This window comes from Cyprinus carpio, chromosome B17 (genome assembly GCF_018340385.1).
Source record: "Cyprinus carpio isolate SPL01 chromosome B17, ASM1834038v1, whole genome shotgun sequence".
NCBI classification, from domain to species: domain Eukaryota; kingdom Metazoa; phylum Chordata; class Actinopteri; order Cypriniformes; family Cyprinidae; genus Cyprinus; species Cyprinus carpio.
In genome coordinates, this window is record NC_056613.1 from 16,171,639 (window position 1) to 16,193,770 (window position 22,132).

Here is a 22,132-nt window from a genome sequence, read left to right on the forward strand (position 1 = left end):
GTTTCACTGTCAATATTAAGTATTTGCAATAGCTAGTATTGGGAGTTAGTGCTGTCCTGCAAAAGAGGGTCATGGTAGGTTCGGCATGACACCCTGTGGTAACACTGCACCAGTGCAGCTTGTGTTGTCTTAACTATATAAAGATATTCACCAAAATGACATTCATTGTCAATTAAAAATTGAAGAGCTGTTCTCTATCATATTTGTCTACTACAAATAGTGATGAGGTCTTTTAATACACATATTAATTGAACATTGATTTAATGTAGATTATAGCAACACACAGAGACTACAGGAAAAAACTGCACACAACTGAGAAAAACTTCATTATGTAATATGGATTTTTTTATGAATCTTTTGACATAGATTCCTCAGGATGGCTTTGAGAAGCTGTTAACATCATACAACCAGTATTTGATATGTAATTATGTGCTTTATGCTTTATTTGGATCGACGACAATACATCAGAAGTCAAGGAACTAAACAAACGAGACAAAGAACTTGATGCTCATATATTATTTATTCCTTTTAAATATGTTCCTCTTATAATATACATTTCTATCTTAAATAATACAAATGCGCTGTGCTAGATCTATTATTTCAAAGAATGCCCAGTACTTCCATGCTGCACTGAAATATATATATATTTGTATAGACACGCTCGCCCACATACACACAAACAGCCATTCATCAAAGGAGCAAAGAGCTTGGAATTCATGGTTAGTTTTGTATACAGAGGAATGAATGCAAGCCTCTCCTTCTCTCCTTGTTTTGGTACACATGATGTATCTGCCATCCAGAACATTCTGCCAGCGAAGTATACATTTCAAAAATACATCAACTTCACACAAACAGCAACCATTAAGGAGTCTACTTAACCACACCACCAACCAAAGCAAAAAGAGCTCTGCTTAAATGTTCCGCGAAACCGCTATGGGATTAACACGTCTAAACTGGCATTTCTGATGCTAGGAGATGACATTTACTGCGATAACTCAAAAAAACTAAACGGAAGATCAGGACGAGATTATTTCACTTCTGTTTTTTTTGTATTGTATATTTTGGTCAACACTACTGAAGTTGGGCATGATATATATTTATATATATATATAGGCTATGCAAAGGGATTATAACTACCAAATGACAAAAATCATATCTCATCTTCATCACAATGACTGATTAATATTCACTCAGATCTCAATAACATGAAAGGAATGGATTCAAGAATACCTTTAAAGCATATCTGAACACAAAAAAAGTTGTTAACCTAAGACAAATTATCTTGATGTAAAAAAACAAACAAAAAAAACAAACATGTCTCCTAATCCATCGGAGTTTCACCTTTTTGAGTACAATATCACTCTTTAACTTTTCCATCTTTTGTAAAGTCCTCAAAAAAAAACAAGTCCAAAACAGGGAAGTGTGAAGGTCAGCATAGTGCGATCAGACAATCTTATCAATGCGTTTTAGCACGGATAACATCGTGGTGCATAACAAGCAGGCCAAAAAAGTGAAGAGGCTTGAAGAAAAACAAAACCAGTCACCCACCCAGTATTTCTTCACATAGCAGACTGTTAACTATTTAAAGGCACAAACAGACCATATAAAACAGCTTTCTCATATCGTAATTAGCGATCTTGTAACAAAACTACCATGTAGGACGAGAAGCAAAGGGCACATGTTGAAAGCAGGCCTGCGCGCGCCAGAAAGTTTGTCCATTCACATTTGTAACTGACAGTTAGCGAGTTTTCTCGTATCTCTTTGTACACGTACAACAAATACACAGTATTTTCCTGCATTGGAGATCAGTAGCAGGTGAGTCAGACTGCTGACTCGGTGAATGATAAGTTTTAGTGCAAACTAATGAAGTCGCGAAGGTGGATGTTAAGGAGTGGCGTGATAACCTTTGGTTTGCTGGGAAGGCAGAAAACGGGGAACCTCTGTGTTGGATATAAGGCAAGTCATGATGGGCGACGGGAGGATGAAAGCTCATTACTCATTGGTCGATCAACAGAATGTTAAGTTAACCAAATGCATTCTGGGATATTTGGTCCGCCACGATAATTCTGTGATTCCCCACCCCCTGTTAGGATGACTGAATGAATGACTGGCCATTGCGTTGTGGATCAAACTGATTGGTGCCTCCTAAAAGACGGAGCTTGTGTTCAATTTATGTAAAAATAAATATTTTAGCCTTCAATCTACAGATTAGGGTGCGTTTACTTCCAAAGAGAGAACATTAGAACTCTATTCCATAATTCAAGGTAATTCTTAATGTACCTGCATTAATTTCTTCATCTTTTTACACTCATTCAGCAAATATAAAAGATAACTGCAAAAATAAATAATCAAATTCATGGCGTGAAAAATCACATTTTGGCGATCGGTACCTTTGAACTCAAGGTAGTTGTGCTCAGAATGCCATTCTATAAAGTCACAAGGGATAACAGTTGAAACTTTTTTCAGAAGTGCTACGCCAAGAGCATTTATCCTAAAGGGAAAACAGAAAATAACAACAACTCCCTAAAGACTTGTGGCCATCCAGTTGATAGGGCTTTGATTGTGTCACAACGTTTTGGATTCTGGTTTCAGTGTATGGCTCCATTCAGACCTACTGCAGGTTTTTCAGCAGACGGCCGTAGCGGAAGTCGTAAACGTGGCGGCAGACGAACACCAAGTCGGGGTCGATGTCGTTGGGCACGCAACGATGAGCTGGAATTACATAGCTGGAAGGAGGGACCAGGGAGTTAAGTCTGGGAAAGCCCTCCTCACGACACTTCACCAAGGCACAAAATCTGAAACATTCAAAATCACACTCAATTTATACAAAGGATATGATACATTTGACACTTGCAATGAGCTGATAAATACGATCGCTCACCTACAGTACTGTGCTAATGTCAACACATAGCACTTATCCTCGATACAAGCCACACTGTTTTCATCCTGATGCCGAGATGCGAAAATCTCATTCTGGAAATGTACACACCATCAATATTTTATATTCAACTTAAGGGAATATCCATGCTGTAAACGTATAAAATAAATATTGCAACAAATACACTGAGAAAAAAATGCAGTCTTTGAAACTTAAAACATCCATTTATGAATTATAGTATAGATACAGTGTTCATAACGTGTTTGAGAGTGTTGGGAGTCATTTGTTTGTCCAGTGTCCCTATTTCAGTGGTTTAGTGAACACAGGAAACTTGTGCTGCCTACTTCCTCTATGAAACTCATAATCAAAGGAAGCCAAATGTTGACATTGCTAGTCCCCAGAGGACCACATTGCTGTGCCATGAACAATTCTAGACTCACCTCACAGTGCATGCTGGGATTGCGACCCCCCTGAGTGTGTTCTGGGCGGTAGTACCAAAACAAGCTCATCATCAGCTCCCCTGAAAGTAGTAGTATTATGAGCTCTTCTGTGGGTTTTGTTGATGTGTTAGAGAAAACATTGTTCAGAAAAAGTTTTACCTGACTCAGGGTCTTCCCAGAAGGCAGAGACTTTGGCCACATAAGGCAAGGACTTCTTCCTGGGACCTGAGCGCAGTAGCACTGTGTCTCTGACCCGGATCACCTCTCCATCTCTCTGCACTGCTTCATAGCACCTGCGCAGGGATGTGGAGTCCTCAGCCTTAAACGAAAGGAAAAATACAGAGTTACACACTGCATTCTATCTTATTATACACTTTTGGATCATGTCAGATATTTGAAAAATTAATTTTAATTTTAAAACCTCCAATTAGAGCTCAATGTGAAACCAGCCTGATTAATTAAAGCTTTTCTTAAAGGGGTCATATGATTCAACCTCAATCTTTCCATTCTCACACAAATAATACATAAAAAACATCAAAGACTGCAAAGACTTAGGGGAGTCGTGGCCTAATGGTTAGAGAGTCGGACTCCCAATCGAAGGGTTGTGAGTTCGAGTCTCAGTCCAAAGGAATTGTGGGTGGGGGGAGTGAATGTACAGCGCTCTCTCCACCCTCAATACCAAGACTTAGGTGCCTTGAGCAAGGCACTGAACCCCCAACTGTCCCCGGGCGCCGCAGCATAAAAATGGCGGCCCACTGCTCCGGGTGTGTGTTCACAGTTTGTGTGTGTGTTCACTGCTCTGTGTGTGTGCACTTCGAATGGGTTAAATGCAGAGCACAAATTTCTGAGTATGCAACCCCAAAACCTAACGAACCACCACGTCCACACCACCATGTACTAAAGTCTCAAATCCAAAGAGATATTCTTTATAAAAGTTAAGAGTCAACCATGCCCTCCTAAAACTGCTCGTTCTAACACGCCCCCACATGTCTATGTCACGATGTGGGAAGATTTGCATAACGCTGCCCAAATGTTCACGCAAAGAAAGAAGTCGTAACTTTTATTCTCACTGCCGCCGCGTCATATTGTGGAGACGCTGTGTGTTTCGTTGTGAAAGCGAAGCTACTTTGTTTGGCATTCCAAAAGATGACACAACTAGAAATCAGTGGTAAAGTTGTATTTACAACACTGTTCCAGAACAGTTCAACCCAAATATTCCGATGTGTGCAGCGCATTTAACAGAGGACGAGGACTATTTCCTGAAAGAGTAGCCTACAATTCTGGTGTTCGGACAAATAATGCTGACTCACAGCCTGTAAGTACATTTTCATATGTAAAGGATTTGCCACTGAATATACGAACGCGAGTTTTGAGCAGTGTAGAGTAGCGCTTGTTGTTTGTCGTTACTCCGATCACAAATGCAGACATGGTTTTATGTTTACGTGGCACGATACGCAACGCAACGTGTAAAAACACAGCACAAGTCATTATAATCAGTAGTTATGTCCCCACTGGATGCAACAAATACTTTGTTTGTAATGGGTTTTATTGGTTTTGTCTCTCCTTAAACCGCATGAACACATTGCATTACACCCAATACACAAAATAATGTTCTTTTTAGCAGCATCATATGACACCCTTTAAGACAGCTTAGTCAAGTAGTCTGTGGGTTGCCTGAATGACTAGTCTCAAAATGCATATCAAAAAGTATTTTTAACTTGACACTTGATGTCTTACAAATGCAACATGTGGGCCAGAGGAGAGGCACTTTAAAGGAGATTAACTGAAATATGCACACTATAAATAAGCACAGCACACTGTCAACATTATAATTATAGCACTGCCACTAAAATTATTAAAAAAAAAAAGATATTTGAATTGAGTGCAGATCTACTTAAAATATCTACACTACTATTCAAAGTTGGGTGAATATAGATTTTTTTTTAAATGTTCTTGAAAAAAAGTCCCTTTTGCTTAACAAGGCTGCATTTATTCAAACAAAAATACAGTGAAAACAGTAATGCTGTAAAAATATTATTATCATTTAAGATAATTTTTATTTGAATATAAGTGTAATTTATTCCTGAAATGTAGTTTATTCCTGTGATGGAAAAGCTGAATTTTCAGCAGCCATTCCAGTCCTAAGTGTCACATGATCCTTCAGTAATCATTGTAATATTCTGTTTTGGCTGACACATACCATGATTACACAGTAGTCTCATCAAAATTACTTTTTTTTTTTTTATTTCTCTATTTGACAAGGCTAGGACTAGTATCCAAATCCCCAAAGAGCAGCCCATAGACCTAGTAAAGTCATGAGTCAGCAGTGTGGTCGACTACACAGACTGCCTTCTGAATCCTAAAGTGTCGTGTATAAACATTTCATAAACTCAATTTAATACAGATGTTCTAGTTCATAAAAATGCTAAAATGGAGAAATAGAAACAGCAATATGATGCAAACATTTTTGAAACACAACCGCTCATTGTCTGAGGTTTGCCCACTGGCTATTTAAAACATGTTTAGAAATATTTGTTTAAAAGCACCTCACTAGAATTTAATAATAATAATAATAATAATAATAATAATAATAATAATAATAATGCCATTTCCAATGAATGCAATTCACAGTGTTTACTACTGACATTTAGGGCTGGGCGATATATCGAATATTAGCAATAATATCGCAATAATTTTGATGACGATGTAATATCATGAATATCGATTATTTCAAATTCAGTCATACTTGTTTCCCAAAAGAACGCGCCGAATGTGCAAAAAACAGAACATGTTACTGCAGACTGCTCTACACTCCTCTACCACGCGAGCTATCATTAGTGCGGTTGCCAGATAGCAAGAGTTCAAATCCCCGAATCAGAGCTTCGCTGTTACATAGATACATTTTCTTTCTGTTTTTTTGCTTATTTTAAGCTATCTGGCAACCATGCGCACGCACTCACTCCTCATTGCAGAAGCGCCTCCGCAGATGATCTGAAAAACAAACAAGCTGGAGTTTAGCGATCTAAATGAAAACATCATTCAGCCGGTCTGTGTTCTGTCATGAGATCTCGACTGTATTGTTTGCGATTATGGTCGTTGTATAAATGCAATGTATAAATGCAAAACTCATTCACTGTTGTGTGAAAAGAGAAACATAGGCCATGGCAATGTGAAATTACTATTAGAAATGTCACTGTTATATTTTTCATTCGTTTTACCAGTGTTCATAATATAGACATAGAGAGTGTATAAGTCTTTGGTATTAATTAATTTATATATATATATATATATATATATATATATATATATATATATATATATATATATAAGAAATACCTATGTGCTTCAGCAACTAGCTCCCCATCTGAGAGGGTTTTATTGCCATTGGGAACATAGCTTTCTGCCACAGAGCTTCTCTTAAACCAGAGACAGTAGACAGAAATGTGTTCTTAGCTAAAAACTTTTAAAAAATACTTACCCCAGTTTAATTATTTCCCCCAGTTGCACAGTGTAAATTGTGAATTGCATGCACTAAAAAAAGTTGACAGAATGCACTACTTCAGTTACATATATATGTGTTCATTTAATAAAAAATAATAAGTGATGACTTGGTCTAGAGTTTTTTATTATTTAAATGCAACTGCAAACATATCGAGATATATATATCGTAAAAATTTTGATAATATCGAGATATAATTTTTTTTTTTTATATTGCCCAGCCCTACTGACATTTCACAAGTGTTGTTCTAAGGAAATGCCTGGGACATTACTAAGTCATTTGTCAGGAATAAACGCAAGCTCAATGAACCACTGCTTTAAGTCTTGCTCTGGGTACCTAAATGTTTTTTAAAGAAACTTCCAATATCCTAGGACAGGGCAACTCAAATACGTACCACGATGAATACTTCCTTTTCTGCTGCCACACCAACAGGCAGCCAGCCGTTTGTTGCCCGGCGACGGCTGATCTTCGACTGCTTGGCAGCGCCGCTGCCATGGCCCGCTCCCAGCTGGCCATCCTTAATGTGGGGGCAAACAGCAGACTCCTGCACCCCAGAACGAGAGCCACTGGGTGGCTTGGCCCTCTGAGGGCATTCCCGTCCCACTCTAATTTGCACCTGGGGTCGACCGGCATCGGGAAGAGGCGTCTGCAGGTGGGGCACTGACTGGGTGGGTGGAGGCACACTGGATATGGGGCAGATGGACAGAGGCAGGGCAGAAGGCATCGTGATGGACGAGCTGTGGTCATCCAGGGGGTAAGAGTAGTCTTCTAGAGAAGTAGAGGAAGCAAGAATAATAAAATTCATAAAAGTTCATAAAATGCTCAACATGCATTTATGATCATAAACAAACACCATATTGCATGTAATACAACACAGCAGACTAATGCAGCCATAAATGAGTCAGTGTGTCAGATGCAAAGCTACAAGCCTGTAACCACAATTATATACACCCTACAGGGGATTGGATTTTATGACAGGAACTACACATCAATTTAGAAATGTGAAAACAGTGAAACACTTGATTATTAATACATAATTGAACTTCCAACATAATGACAATGCATTATCAGTCCAATAACATCCAATTGCTGTGATCCAAGGGTGCTGCTGAATGTTTGTGTAGGCATCTAAAAAAACATAACCAAAATTTCAGCGTGGATGAGCCAATCTTAGGAAACCTCCTGTCAATTGCCTATGCGGTTCCCATAGTGATGAGGAAATTTGAGGTGTGAGCTTGTACATGTGATGCATTCTGCATGAAAAGGGATAAGAAATGTGAATTTATAGTCCATCTTAGCCCAGAAATTAAATATCTACCATTATGTACTGTATCCTAATTTATCCATGGAACACAAAAGGTTTCCCGTTCACACCTTTATTTTTCACATACAGTGACATGTTCATTGTGACCAGTTCCAAAATGTAAAAAAAAAATCCACTACAGAAGCATGAAGTAGTGAATACAATGTGTCATGCACTAAATTAGTCTTTATCATCTGTTGTTGTATGAAAAATGTGAAGATTCTCTTTTCGTGTTCAGCATATGCATTTGCCATGACATGGGGGTGAGTAAATAATGACAGATCTGTGTGTGTGTGTATCAGTCAACTCTTTGTTGTGAGTCTTATTTAGTGTTGTTTGTCTCAACCAATAAGCTCCATTATGTCTAAAGCCAAGACTAAGACAAAGCATTTGAAGGGCGAGGTCAGACTGCGTTTTAGGCTGTGTTCCTCCCTGTCCGCGTTATATTATGGATGGGGATACACACAGTCTGTGCGGGGTCTGCCTGGGAGCGAAGCATGCAGAGTTAAAAACTGACCTTTAAAACTTCAAAATCTATTCATTAAAATGTACTCACCCTAAGGCCAGCCAAGATGTAGAGGAGTTTGTTTGGTATTACTGTATATCACTTGCTCACCAATAGACAGAGAATGGGTGACATGAGAATTTGGAACAGGTTTGGAATGTCATGAGGGTGAGCACGTTTTCATTTTTCAGGAGTGAACTACTCCTTTAAAAGGTTTTCTAAATGAAATGATAAGTTTTCCATTTTTAAATTAAACTGGAAATCTGGTGAGGCTGCTGAGTTTTATTTTTCAGTCATTTAAAGCAGTTCAGTCTATATATGAGGTCAAATCAGCACAGGGTTGGAGGTCAGAGAGTGGAGGCACTGAGTGACTTATCTGAAATCATTTCAATTATCTTTTTTTTTTTAATGACCGTGTTACTGCCCACTCTAAAGAAGAAAGAAGGATAACTCTATAATAGCTCTCCTCAGGGACCTCTCGTGCAAAATCAGGCATGCAGGACAGATCTATCAGCACTATCATGCTCCCCATCCCCGAGGTTTGACATCAATAAAAAGCAAACACAGACATTTTATTACAATCTGGAATCCCTGAAAATCTAACAGAGGCAACAAATGTAAATTGAACACCAATTCTGAACAAATCAAACAGCCCTCAGACTAAGTGCACACAATGACATGCGGTTGGAGCAGTAATCAAACTCTGTCTCCACAAATAAAGGATAACAATACTTAAGATAACCTTGTTCACAGGGTTTGGCCTCTGTGTATAGAGATCGCTTTTAAGGAATAATGCAGTCATTGTAGCTTCAATCAAGCAAGAAGCATTATTGGTAGGAAACTTCACTTCTCCTTACAGTATTTAGACAGCTTTAATCAAATTGCACTCTCGTAATACACAGCTTTCAGTGCACACAGTATTGAATTGTTCAGTACCGCAGATTGTGTGAGAGTATCTTTTCAAGTATAAAGCTTTGCACTTTCACAAACTGCACAATTTAAACATTCATTTAATAACAAACCAAATATACCAGCTTTAACGTAGTATTAAAAATGCTTCTGCTTTGCTTGCTTGTCTTGTCACGGTAAAGTCATGCTGTACCTAAAGAGAAACCCGCAGAGAGTCAGATTACGGTCTCATTAACGGAGATTACGGCGAATGAAAAATTACATTGTATAACTCAGCCGTGTGGTTAAAAACCAACAAGGGAGCATGTCTGCAGAGGTCCCTGCCTGCGCCGAGGTTCACAAGCGGCTGCGAGACCACAGCTGCCACCTCACAATGAACTGACAGTTCAAGTCTCCTGCCAACAAAAATAACCAGCACCCTCCCCACCTGTGGCAATTACTCACATTCGAACCAGCAGCGAACAGACTACAGGGAACATGTAGCCATGACGTGACTGGGGAAGGGAATTTTCATTTCAAGTCATTGATGCGACCTCGATGGGGTTTCTCGACATCCCTTAAAGTCACTGTATTTGTTGTGTATACCTTTAGATCAATCACTTTAGAGACTGCGTGAGCTCATTCACAAAGACGTCTGCTACTGAGACTGGGTCAAGGTTGAGGATATGAACATGGTGTAGAATGATGAATGTGGAAATCACTCAATCCATATCAGAATTTTTTTTCTGTACAATTCAGTTATTCGTTATTTTACATACTGATGTCATTATGAAAACAAGTCTACTCAATTTAAGAATATATAACTTTTTAAAATTTTTATTTCAGAATAATCACAATAAAGTTATGATTATTATTATTATTGTAGTCATATTGTATTAGTCACAAACAGTGGGAATGTGTCCTGTAAAAACTTGAAAGTGGTTTGAGTTGATTCTTGCAAAAGGCCAGCTATAAAAACACATTTCTCACAAATTTCACAAAAATCTGGAGAGCAAAAAAAAAAATTATAATAATTTTAACTCTAGTATGATTAATTCTTTCCAAATATAGATTTTCAGGTCATCTGGTGAAAAATCCAGTTTTTTTCCCCCTCATATTTCAACAGATATGGCAGAAAAACTAAATATTTCAATGAGATTTGGTGCTCAAGAGACTGATTTCTTATTATCAGTGCTAAAAACAGTTGTTTCTTTGCATTCTTTTAATGAATAGAAAGTTCAAATGATCAGCATTTATTTGAAATAGAAACATTTGTAAAAATGTACTCTTTACTGTCACTGTTAATCCATTTTGTAAGTCATTAATGTGACTGACTCTGAACTTTTCAACTTCTGCATACATAAAAATGACTTAAATTAGATTGCATTAATGTACTGTATGCATTTCAACAAAGCAAAAATGTTACATTTACAAATAACTGCTTTTCCACAGTTTTATAAAGTTGTTTTAAATCTCTAAATTATAAAGCAAAATAATGTTTTTTTTCTTACAGTTACCACTATTTCAAACCTAAATTTAGCCTTTAATATTACAACAAAAATATTTTAGTTAACCTCATTACACTTCCTTTTTGTTGCACTCCCTGTTTGGTGCACGTGTGCATGCTTGCTTTAAGAAGTGCTTAAAGTTTGATAGCATCATGCAAGTTTATTTTTTTTCCAATTGTATCAGATGTAGCCCTACTTAAACATGAGACGCAGCTTACCTACTACCACTCTCTTTCTTCTGTACTTCAATCATAATCACAAGAACAGAAATCAGAGTTAACAGCAAGCAATGTCTTTAAAGCTCAAAGGCTCAAACTTCCCTGTAAATTTACAGTTATGGAGCTAATTTGACAAAGCAAGAGAAAATGTAAACTTTCATTTCATTTTCCATCCTACCTGTTTCCACTTTGTGCATGCAGCTGGAGCATCCTGCGTTGTACGAGCAGCCCCTGCTAGTGATGGGTTGTGTGGGTCTGTAGCCATAGCTGCTGAGCCTGCAGGCCTCTCCATAACAGGTGCCCACAGAGTTACAGTACGCCGGATGAGGGATCCCCGTAGGATGGGACACCGAAGAGGGCAGCAGTTTGGGTCTCTGGACCCCACTAGTGCACATTGTCAGCGGGGGTACAGATGAGGCCACATGGCTCCCTGGATTTGAGCTTACGGGAAGCGTTGGAGTCCCGTGATGAGCGATGTGGACGTAGTACCCAGGGTAACAGGGATAAGAATGGGCACCGATGGGCATTGCTGGATGCGTCAGGGTGTGAGGAGAAGGAATAAATCCCTTCAGAGAATGTTCATCAGTTTCCGGGAAGGTTTTCTGGCCGAGGAACAGGGCTAGTCTATGGCAGTACTCCACTGATCTCTCCTGGGAACAGCAGTAATATGATTTCACATCAGTCTCTGTTTTCTCTTCCTTCACAGGCTTGAGGGGATAGCCGAGCATGGATCTGCACTGATATCCGGGGTTAATAAAGCCATGGCTTCCTGTGCTCCCATCCCACAATGCCTCAGTGTGGAGGGCCTGCTTCTCGCAGAGGCTGCAGCATTGCTGCGATACTTTTAATTTGGACTGACAGGCCAAATTGTGCTGCTGTTTATGCGATTTTAACTGTAGTTGCTTCCCTCGCACTGCTCCGTCTGTTTTAACCCTGCGCTTCACTCCCGAGGACGTGCTGGTCAGCTTGAGCAGGGCGGCCGCATTTAAACCTGCCAGACGTTTGGGAGCGGGACTGTTTAAAGTCTGCAGATCAATAGCGTCAGACTCCGTCTTTGCTTTTTTTGGGTTTCGACATTGTTCGGTCTCTCCAGCGCAAACACGTTTCCGGTTGTCTTGGCCTTTTCTGGAACAATCATTATCTTTTGTTGTGTCTTTAGAGAGCGAAGTGTCTCCTTTTGTCTGTTGCTTCTTCTTTGAGTGTTTTGATGTCTGCTGGGGGTCCTCTCTGTCCAACAGCAGACTGTTAACGGCTTCTGCGTTCAGAGAGGCCAGCCGCCTTTGGCGAGGTTCGAGGATTAATTCTGTGTGTAAGGCAGATTTATAAGGTTTCACTTTGCTTTTTTGTTCAGGCGTTGACCAGCAAGTCTTACAGGCTTTCTTGCGGCACTTGCAGATTTTCGCCTTCCCATGCATTTCCTTCACCTGAGCCTTCATGCCGTTCCTACACGTTTCGCTCTGGTCCAAGCGTGTCAATACGACACAGCAGTTAAGCGCGCTTACTTCACCCAATCCATGTCGTCCCCTGAGAGGGTACAGCTTCCGGTCTCTCTCAGCGGCCTTTCCTTTTACCTCCTTACCTTTTCCTCTTTGGGTAGAACATCTTTTAGCCTTCTTTTCTGGCCAAGTTCTGTCCATAGTTGTCTGACAGCTCACTTGGTCCGCAGATTCACTCTTATATCCACATAAAGAGTTCCTCTGCCGTGCATGGGTCATCACACTTTGCCATGCAAAACCTATAAAGGAAATATAAACCATTGTTAATTTGTAATTTCAAAGCTGCAACTACTGCGATTAAATATATAGTGTGTACAGAAGCCATTACGACTTTCATAACCTCTACTAATGAATATTAATGTGACCGGCAATGTGAACTAATGTTGAAAAATCAGCACAAATGTGGCCTTATTTGCCACCTTAATCAGGTTGCTGGTCTGGCAAGACTTTATAGAATTTTAATTGGACGGGGACAGACATGGTCACTAAACTGCGATTTTAATGAGCATATGCTGTATTGGTCTTTTGTAACAAAAAACTGCAAAAAAAAATGCATTTGTGTAACATTTCTGAGATTTAACCCAAATCATTACTTTAACACATACTGGCATCATGGGCGCAAGAACTGATTACATTCATTTTTAGTAGACCTGGAAGACTGCCATAATTAGCCTGTTCATTTTTTAAATAAATGATGATGTAATTGCTAAAGCTTTGATGACCAGCTGACCTTCAAAGACCACACTGCAAAGACTGCTCAATCTTGCAGGTTTGAATTGCACAACATCAGAAAGATCAGGCCCTTTCTAACAGAGCATGCTGCACAACTTCTTGTCCATGCCCTTGGCAATTCTAGGCTGGACTACTGCAATGCTCTTCTGGCTGGACTTTCCTCAAGCACTATCAAAATGGTATTACAAGCACTTCCTGTGTCTGTTTGCCTCTTTAAGAAGAATCGCTTTATTTTTAAATCGCTTTTGGTTGGCAAAGCCCACCCAAAAACATTCTGTCATCGTCACCCTTGTGTTGTTTCTAAGTCAAATCGTTTTCTTCTGAAAACAAAAAAAAAAGGGAAATGTTTAATGTGCCCTTTTTCAAAAAAGTACAATGACTGAAACTCCCAATGTCTTTAAAACAACAAAAACTGAGTAAATAATGACACAACTTTAATTTTTGGGAATTCCTTTAAGAGACAGTTGAACAGAGACACTTGACTGGTAAAAATAACATAAGTCTGAGTGCCTCTAGTTTCTTATGCCACTTGAATTGCTGTTCTCTAGATAAAACGTATTTGATTTGCAGTTTTTGTGGGACGTTTAAGGTAGAATTCTTTTAAACTTGCAGATGAGAAATGAATGCAGTATTCAAGAACATTCATGGTCCATTCTGGAGATTCAACATGTCCAACATGTTTCCCCAAGACCTATTGATTAAATGAAAGGGGTCAAACACACACTGAGGCTTACGACAGTAATTGGGCTCCATATGAAACTTAACACTAACTGATACAGAACATTAACTGCTTTGACCTATTGACAAGTTCCTCTTCCATTAAAAAGACTTTCCAGCTTACTCAGACGTTTGACCATAGCTATTATTATTCTTTTTTTTTTTTTTTTTTTTTTGATGCATCGCTGTAATGATTTTGCGTTTTATGCTCTGTATTATTAGTATCACTGTGCTCCACACTATGAAAGACAGAAAAGCTTTGAAAAAGTATGAATGCTACAGGCTTGCTTGGATTGTGTGAATAGATTCATTTATTCATATGTTCGGTTATTAAGTTTGACAGCTGCTGTATTTGAAACTCCATCTGTCAAATAAAAGAGGTCATCATAACCATCAGTCAACCTCAGACGCATGCAGCGCTCTCCTTTACAACGCACAGAGCAAGTTCAGCACCCATGAAAGAAACACTTTTATGCACATTCCTAAAACCAAACAGTAAAATATGGACACAAAAAAGCATCTACCATAATTGACAACTGTAGCATTCTCTCATTTCAGCAACAATCCTCTTCAGCTGTCCTACTGCTCGCTACCATTTAAAATCATTCAGCCATGCCAGATAAAGAGAGGAATCATTCTGCGGTTCAACTAACCACAAGTGACTATTTTAAAATATCTCACCAAATAGATTGACCCTTATAATAAAAGGAAAATAACCAAACATCAAATATTACAGTAGAGATCAATATTTATTATATTATTTGTGATCACTGTAATTAAAAATGTGCAATAAAAATACTAAATGCTTGCTTTCCATTGGTTACCAATACAGAAAAAAAAAAAACTCTGAAATCTCTAATTTACCAAGGATCAACATGAACCCAGAAATAAAAGTTTTCAGGCCCCCATAAAATAAAATAATTTGTTGAAAGCCTATTACTTCTCTTCCATTGCTCGTATAAAGACCATTACTGCAAATTAATCCTAAAGTGCGAGTTCACAAATGTGAAAAGCTTTAAATAAACTTTCAAAGTGCCACTAAAAACTAAATCAACAGTCTGTAATTCTGTGAATGTCACAAGTTATTGATCTGGAGGGATGTGGGGCTCATAAAATAATAGACTAACTGCTGGTCGTGTCCAATTGAGTGACACAACACAAACTCAATGAAAGGTAGCTGGAAGATGAATTGTTGGCATGATATTGTGGAAAATTAGAGGTTGCCTTTCTAGTTTCAGGAAGGGTGAAGGGAAATGGACTGCTGCCCATAATTTACCACCATTTCGGGTGTTTTTTCGGGTTGAGGGCTCAGCCCATGATTTTCTGGCAAATAACCGGATAGCCATCTGGCGTTTCGGGCGTAAAAAAACGAAAACGTAAGGGAAACTGCGTCCAGTCTGCGCTTTAATAGATGGGAATGCGGTTTAACGTGATATCTGTTGTTTAGAGACGAAAGAAGTTGCTTTTCCCTTCGCGCAATTTGGAATTTACCCCTCATTCACTGTACACAAATAGATGTTGTTCTTTTCCCCTCCTACATTGCAGATAGGGAGAACGGGAAGGTGTGCACTGAAAAAAAGAGCTGAAAAGAAAGATGGAAACGCATCTGAGTGAAATGTACAGCGCGATTAAAGTAATCCGAGATAAAGGCGGCAAGCGCGTGCTGGAGGTGTATGATGATGAGAGGGGCTTGCATGGCGTATCACACACACACACACACACACACTAAAAAAAAACAAAAAAAAAAACAGCGCTGCTCGCCTCACATCCTACGGTTTCTGCCACCGCATACACCCCAACTGCGAAACCGAACCAGCACGGTCAACTCAAGCCCGAGCAATTAATGTCAGCGCTGAAAATGACACTAAACGGCCAACAGTGAGAATCAAACGCCGAAGCGGAAAGCGCTCGGTCGGTCCCTGCCGAAATCTCCGAGCTTCGCGATGGTATGCTGAGCACGATGAAAGAACAGTTTCGCAAGTCCAACTAAAAAGCGCCTCTCGAACCGAATGTATACAGCAATGATTGCGGATCATGTCTCGTTTCAGGCTATTTCCCCACCGAGAGCGAACACGACACCGCGAGCTCTAGAGAAAAGCGCATAACCAAGATAAAACAGATTAGTAATCCTTCATTTACCTCGTCATCCACTCACTCCGCTGTATTCCCGATCAAATAATCACATTCCGCGAGCAACGAGGGTCCTGTTGTTGAGCTATTACAATAATATCGATGTTCAACAGTGAAATGAAACGAGGGGAGCACACACAGCTGACAAGACACGTTTAATCGGTGACCTACTTCCGAAGTAGCGTGCTGCTCGAGATAATATTCATGCGCTGCATTCGTGAAAGCCGCCGCTGCGCTGGGACGAGGTCTCGTTGGCATCACTCAGGTAGTTGAGTGATGAAAAATGCAAAAATGACAGGCATCGGATGAGTTTTAGATCCCGCCGCTCCGTAAAACTCACTGTTGGTCAGTGCTTGATCGCATGCAGGGAGCAAGTGCCTTGGATCAACAGCTATTACATAATGGACTGCCTTGAACTATCTGATCATCAGCAATACTCAGAAACTAGACAATGAAATAATTGCCCAGGGATAAAAGTTTGCACGAGGTTATCAGAGCTGTCTAGGCTATTTCAACTGAATAATGATTTAGCATCCCTATAGTGTAAATATTTCAGAGATATGTTCTTAAACTCTCACCCTCACTGATATTTGTTTGAGAATTAAATATGCCTTTATTTTGCAAATGAAGTCAGATTTATATAGCTATGAATAAAGTGTTGCTTATACTACTGAAAATATAGTTTGTTCAATGATTTTAAGAAAAACTTTGACGCAATATGTTCAGGTCTGTACAAAAAGACTAAAACAAGTTTATTTAAACAAATAATGTTTTGTAATTGAACAAACTTTCCTGTGTGCAATAGGAACCGCATAGCATGGGATGAATGAGACTAATCTCAGTCTTCATTAAGTGAAACCACATCATGTAACCTTCCACATCTTAAACAGAAGTGCCACTCTTCAGCACAATGGTAACCACAAAACTCTTCTAAATCTCCAACATAAACCAAAAGTCTGTAACAATGTACCTTGTTAACATGAAGGAAATTTATGTATTAATTCTTCACAGTTGTTTACCCATGTTTTGAATTATGCACTGCGTCACGTCAAGTTATAGTGTTGAGGAAAATGTCTGTAACCTAAATGGAACAAGTATTGGTCATTCTCTGCCAGAACGTTAACTATTTTTTCACTCATTTTTCTTACAGTGTATTTTTTCTTATTTAAAGTTAGCCTTAAAGTCTGATGTTTTGTGTATAAATATCTTAAAACAATGTATAACAGGTGGATTCTGTTAAAAACTGCTAAAGAAATACTATTACATTGATGTTGGTGTGCATTTGCTTTGTTTTCAAATTAGAAAAATAGTTGAGTATAAAGACCACACTGTAAATCGATGGGAAGTATATCAAGTTTTACAGCTGCAGCATAAATACTAGCTTTCTAATGCCACATTTACACAGCAAAGGTGAAAGAAGCGCTTCTGAGATGCATTTCCACAGATTGTTTAATGCTGTTAAGAGGTGGCATGAATGCATTCACACAGCAATTACAACTGTATTCTTTTTATACTAGGGGCTGCGTGCGGTTGGTCAAAACAGGCCTAATTTAGTCTGGCCTTTATGAGGCATTGCATCTTTACACTGAGCAGGAATAGACCATAACTCGGCTATGTAATGACACCTTTAAGATAACTAAAGATAGCCAAAAGTGTGACTGTGATGAAGATATGTCTTGATATGTCAATAAAATACCCACAGAGGTTACATTTATGTTAAAAACACACTTGCAGGTGTTGGGATGTGAAGCTACATACCAAGTTGATACATTTGAGAGTGCTTTGAGTAATCCATAATGATATGATAGCCAACAATATTGTAACAGACATAAGAAGACAAAAGCTTCAAGGTCCTTCAAAGGCTTATCTGAGAGAAATGCCTACATTTTATAACATATAAATCGATGGATTTAATACTATTCAGAAATACAAAATATTTAATTTAGGAAAAATGAATGGAATTTGCATACTTAAGCTCAACAGATCAAATGGATAAGCACCAATCTTCACCAAACTTGCTGGAGGCCAGATCTTGACATGCACAAAGAAATATTAACTAGGATCTAATGCTCATAGATTCTTCCTCTGAGGCAGCAGTCTCAGATATGAGTGAGTATCAAATAGAGATGTTTAATGAATGATCCCTAAAATGACTGCTATCCTGTTGATCACACAGTTTTAATCAGGGAGCCTTTAAAGCACATTGTGTGTGGCAGGATGGCAAACACAGCCTTAGCTATGGCATAAATCTTAGCAATAAAGTGGGTGGAAATATAAAACCCTTCTATCAAGCATCCGAGTCCATTAGTATCTTGAGCCGAAAAAAGCTTTAGAAAACGAAACAGTGATTTTCTGCTTTATGAACCAATCATGATAAAAGCAAAGCAAATGTCTCTTGTCATCTCAAATTTCCATTTGACTTTTAAAATGGTAGAACACTCTAACAAAAAACCAGTGAACAGAGGTAACAATTAACACTGCAAGCAAAGCTCATTTTACACTGACACAAGCTCATGGCATAAACCTCAAAGTAAAGATGTTTTTCCAGCAGATCAGCCTTCAGCTTGGCCTTCTAACAATTATCTTAAGCTACTCGAAATGTGTTTTCATGCTGTTTTAATGAGAGAAAAAAAATTTGAAATTGGCTATTTAACTCACATAATTCAGCCTCATTTAACATATGTTTACTGTCTTTGATAGATCAGATGGTTAAGCAAAGGACTACGATTAAAGCTTGGTTGCCCGTATGTCGATGCCAACAAGAGGGATATTACTCATTTGAATTTCCCTATGGAGAAAACTGGTAAACAAAATTCAAACAGCAAAAAGTAAAAACCTAAACCATTACTTTGTACTTTGTTTAGTACCCTTTTATATGCAGACGTGTAAAGTACTGAAGTAACTGCTTCATCACAAAACTTAAACTGTTCACCCAAAAATGAAAATTTGCTGAAAAATTACTCGTCCTCAATTAAGTCATCAATTAACATCTTGTAGAGTGAATAGATGCAGGTTTGTGATAAACAAATTCATCATTAAGATGTTTTTAACTGCAAACAATTTCTCCAGTGAAAAAAAAGTGATTCTGTCTGAATTTGGAGTGAAATATGCACAGATCAAGCACCTTTTCAAGCAAAAACAGTATAAAAGTGCTGTAAATCAATATGTCTTTGGAATTCTTTGGAGAGGACAACGGGTGAATTTTTTCAATGGAGGAATTGTTATTATTAGACATAACTTTTATTGGATTTTGGCCAGTTAAAATATCTTAATGATGGTTTTATTTTTTACAAACACAGAGCTTTTCATGTCTAGAGTCATGTGGATTACTTGTGGCAGCACAGGTATTCACTGCAGAAGATCCATTGGTTAACAAGTGATTTATTTCTAAATTTCTCAAGATCTGTTCTGATGAAGAAACAAACTCATTTACATGGATGGCCTGAGGCTGAGTAAACTTTCAGCAAATTTTCATTTTGGGGTGAACTATTCCTTTATGTATTATTGGCATTTCCTTGAGTATAATGTACTTTTCGCACATCTGCCTATATCCAAACTACTGACTGACATTGAGCGCGTTTACATACACGTTCTTAAAACGATTATGCTTAATAAGCCGAAAACGGAAAACGCACTTGGTCATGTGAACGCGGTAACCCGTTTTCTTTTATCGGAGTAAGGTCATAAACGGCGTAAGCATGAACCCGTCGACACAGGTAGTTTTTTTGCCTCTTACTCCGATTTCGCAGGTCATGTAAACGCAATAACCCGCTTTCTGTCGGCCTATTGAAGTGCGCATGTGTGATACGCGACAGGAACGCATCGTTAGTGCAGATTTAAGCGCATCTAGACAGAGAAAAAGGAAATATATCACAAAAGCAGACTTTTTTCATGACACAAAATGATAAAAATGTGTTCTCATCTCGTGCAGCAGAAGTACAGTCACAATGCTGCGTTTATAACTGCATGAGAGGATAATATGAGTTGTAAGTTTCCCGACATGTTGCAAGTTGACATGTTGCAAGCTTAATTTAACATCACAACTGACAAATGTATACTCTGAGACAGATACGCAAATGATTGTATTTTGACGTCACTACAGGGAAATAACCTGATTTATTAATGAAGTCATGTAAACGTACCTTACTTGCGTTGTCAGGTTACTGATGTGCATGTAAACGGGGAAAACTGGTTATTTTAATGAGCTGATATTTGTGAGTTATAAGCTTACTGGTGTGCATGTAAACATGCTCATTATTAACCTTGTTTTCAAATGATACTGATAGCTGTTATGAGAGCTACAAAACTGCTCAAAAGAACCTGAAAATGAAGCTTTATCAGTTCAGGTGGCCATGGGCACACTGGTGCCATGGGTTCATTTGCACACTGCCATTTGAAAAAGCAGAGAATTCACAAAGAAGAGGCTGAAAAAGCATAAATGTTAACCCACTGCGTCATCACACCAAGAGTGCAGCGGCACAGTCTGATACTGACACTAACACATTGTCCAAGAGTTCACTGTCCACTGCGCGACCTTCTGCCAGTTTAGTGACTCAGAGTAATCACTTTACTCCATTTCAGTGCACTAAAGTGAAGCTATAAGATAAATTGTCTCCTAAAATTGCTCCTCTCTGACAGCTTCCCATAAAATGCAAGACTTGTAAGTATGCTGTATAATCGGTCTATGCTGTATAGTGGTACTCTTAGAATATACATACATAGCAACATTCCAGAACAAAAGCAACAAAACACATTTATTTGCACTTTAACAGTGATTTTATAAAAGTTTTATAAGCCATTTTTAGGCAGGCCTTATAAAATAAACATTTTCAAAAGACACGTACAATTAAATAAGAGAAATGTTCATCAAAATAAAAAAAAAAGGTTTACTTCTCTATTAGAGATTGACCAATAAAGCCAAAACCAATTATGCTAATAAAAACAATTACTATAGAGAAACAGGCCCTTTCAGATTCATTTAGAAGAAAGGCAAAGCTTTCAAGCTTTGCTACCTGGTTACAGTTGCCGGTGGATCTCCTGTTGATGACAACAGCCTTTTGCAAAAATGATTCCATTTTCTTTTGTTTAATTTTTAGCTAATTATCATCATCACTGTTCATTACTACAGATTTCAAACTAATGTTTAATCAACAAACCAATAAAACAACAGAGCATCTCTCGAACACACGTGGGACAGAAAATACTGGTTGCATTTTGAAATACTTTGAGCTTTTTCTTTACTTTTATGCTATCTGAGCTGCATTCAAAGTACTTGAAGATACACAAGATGTATACAGGTTGTTCTGGCAAATACAATTTAACTCGATAGTTGACATGTATCATTTACAAACATCCTAATAACAAGCTTCATAATGTGACATCTGTGTATGCGAATCAGCATGAAGGCAAACTGAACAAAAGGAACACAAATAGACTAAACAACTTGATTTAAAGTTCAATAATATCGAATCAAATAAAATCTTCTTATTAATATATTATCACACTCAAATGAGAAAGGCTGAAGATGGGTCCTAATAAAGGCATGTTTCTTCATTACTGATGTGAAAAATAATCAAGCTTTAGTATTAGTTTGGCTCTCCAAATTAAAAACATCCCGCTGATGCTATACTTTACAGGGGAAGAAATGTAAAATGTTTACAGTAAAAACTTGCTAATAAGTTAACTATAAGTCACTTACCTTATAAAAAACACTAAATAATGTAACTTTGAATTATATGTCATTTCAGGGTACAATATAGTGTCAAACTGATGGGTTTTGCAGGTAAAATATTAATATTTTAATGTTTTGTTGAGGATA

General features: G+C 38.3%; 1 protein-coding gene across 4 annotated transcripts in view; it reads right to left on the reverse strand.

Annotated features, from left to right (window-relative positions):
* Window positions 1–501: 501 nt before the first annotated feature.
* LOC109097504 (bromo adjacent homology domain-containing 1 protein-like) overlaps window positions 502–22,132 on the reverse strand; it is a 34,299-nt gene continuing 12,668 nt past the window's right edge. The window contains exons 1-7 of one of the 4 annotated variants that reach the window (XM_042742524.1): window positions 16,486–16,718; window positions 11,418–12,974; window positions 7,212–7,585; window positions 3,478–3,637; window positions 3,319–3,398; window positions 2,882–2,973; window positions 502–2,795 (exon numbers count right to left, since the gene is read on the reverse strand). In XM_042742524.1, the coding sequence (XP_042598458.1) occupies window positions 2,612–2,795; window positions 2,882–2,973; window positions 3,319–3,398; window positions 3,478–3,637; window positions 7,212–7,585; window positions 11,418–12,954 (2,427 nt within the window). In that variant the 5' untranslated portion in view covers window positions 12,955–12,974; window positions 16,486–16,718 and the 3' untranslated portion in view covers window positions 502–2,611. The other 3 variants (XM_042742523.1, XM_042742525.1, XM_042742522.1) reach the window with 3 other exon arrangements.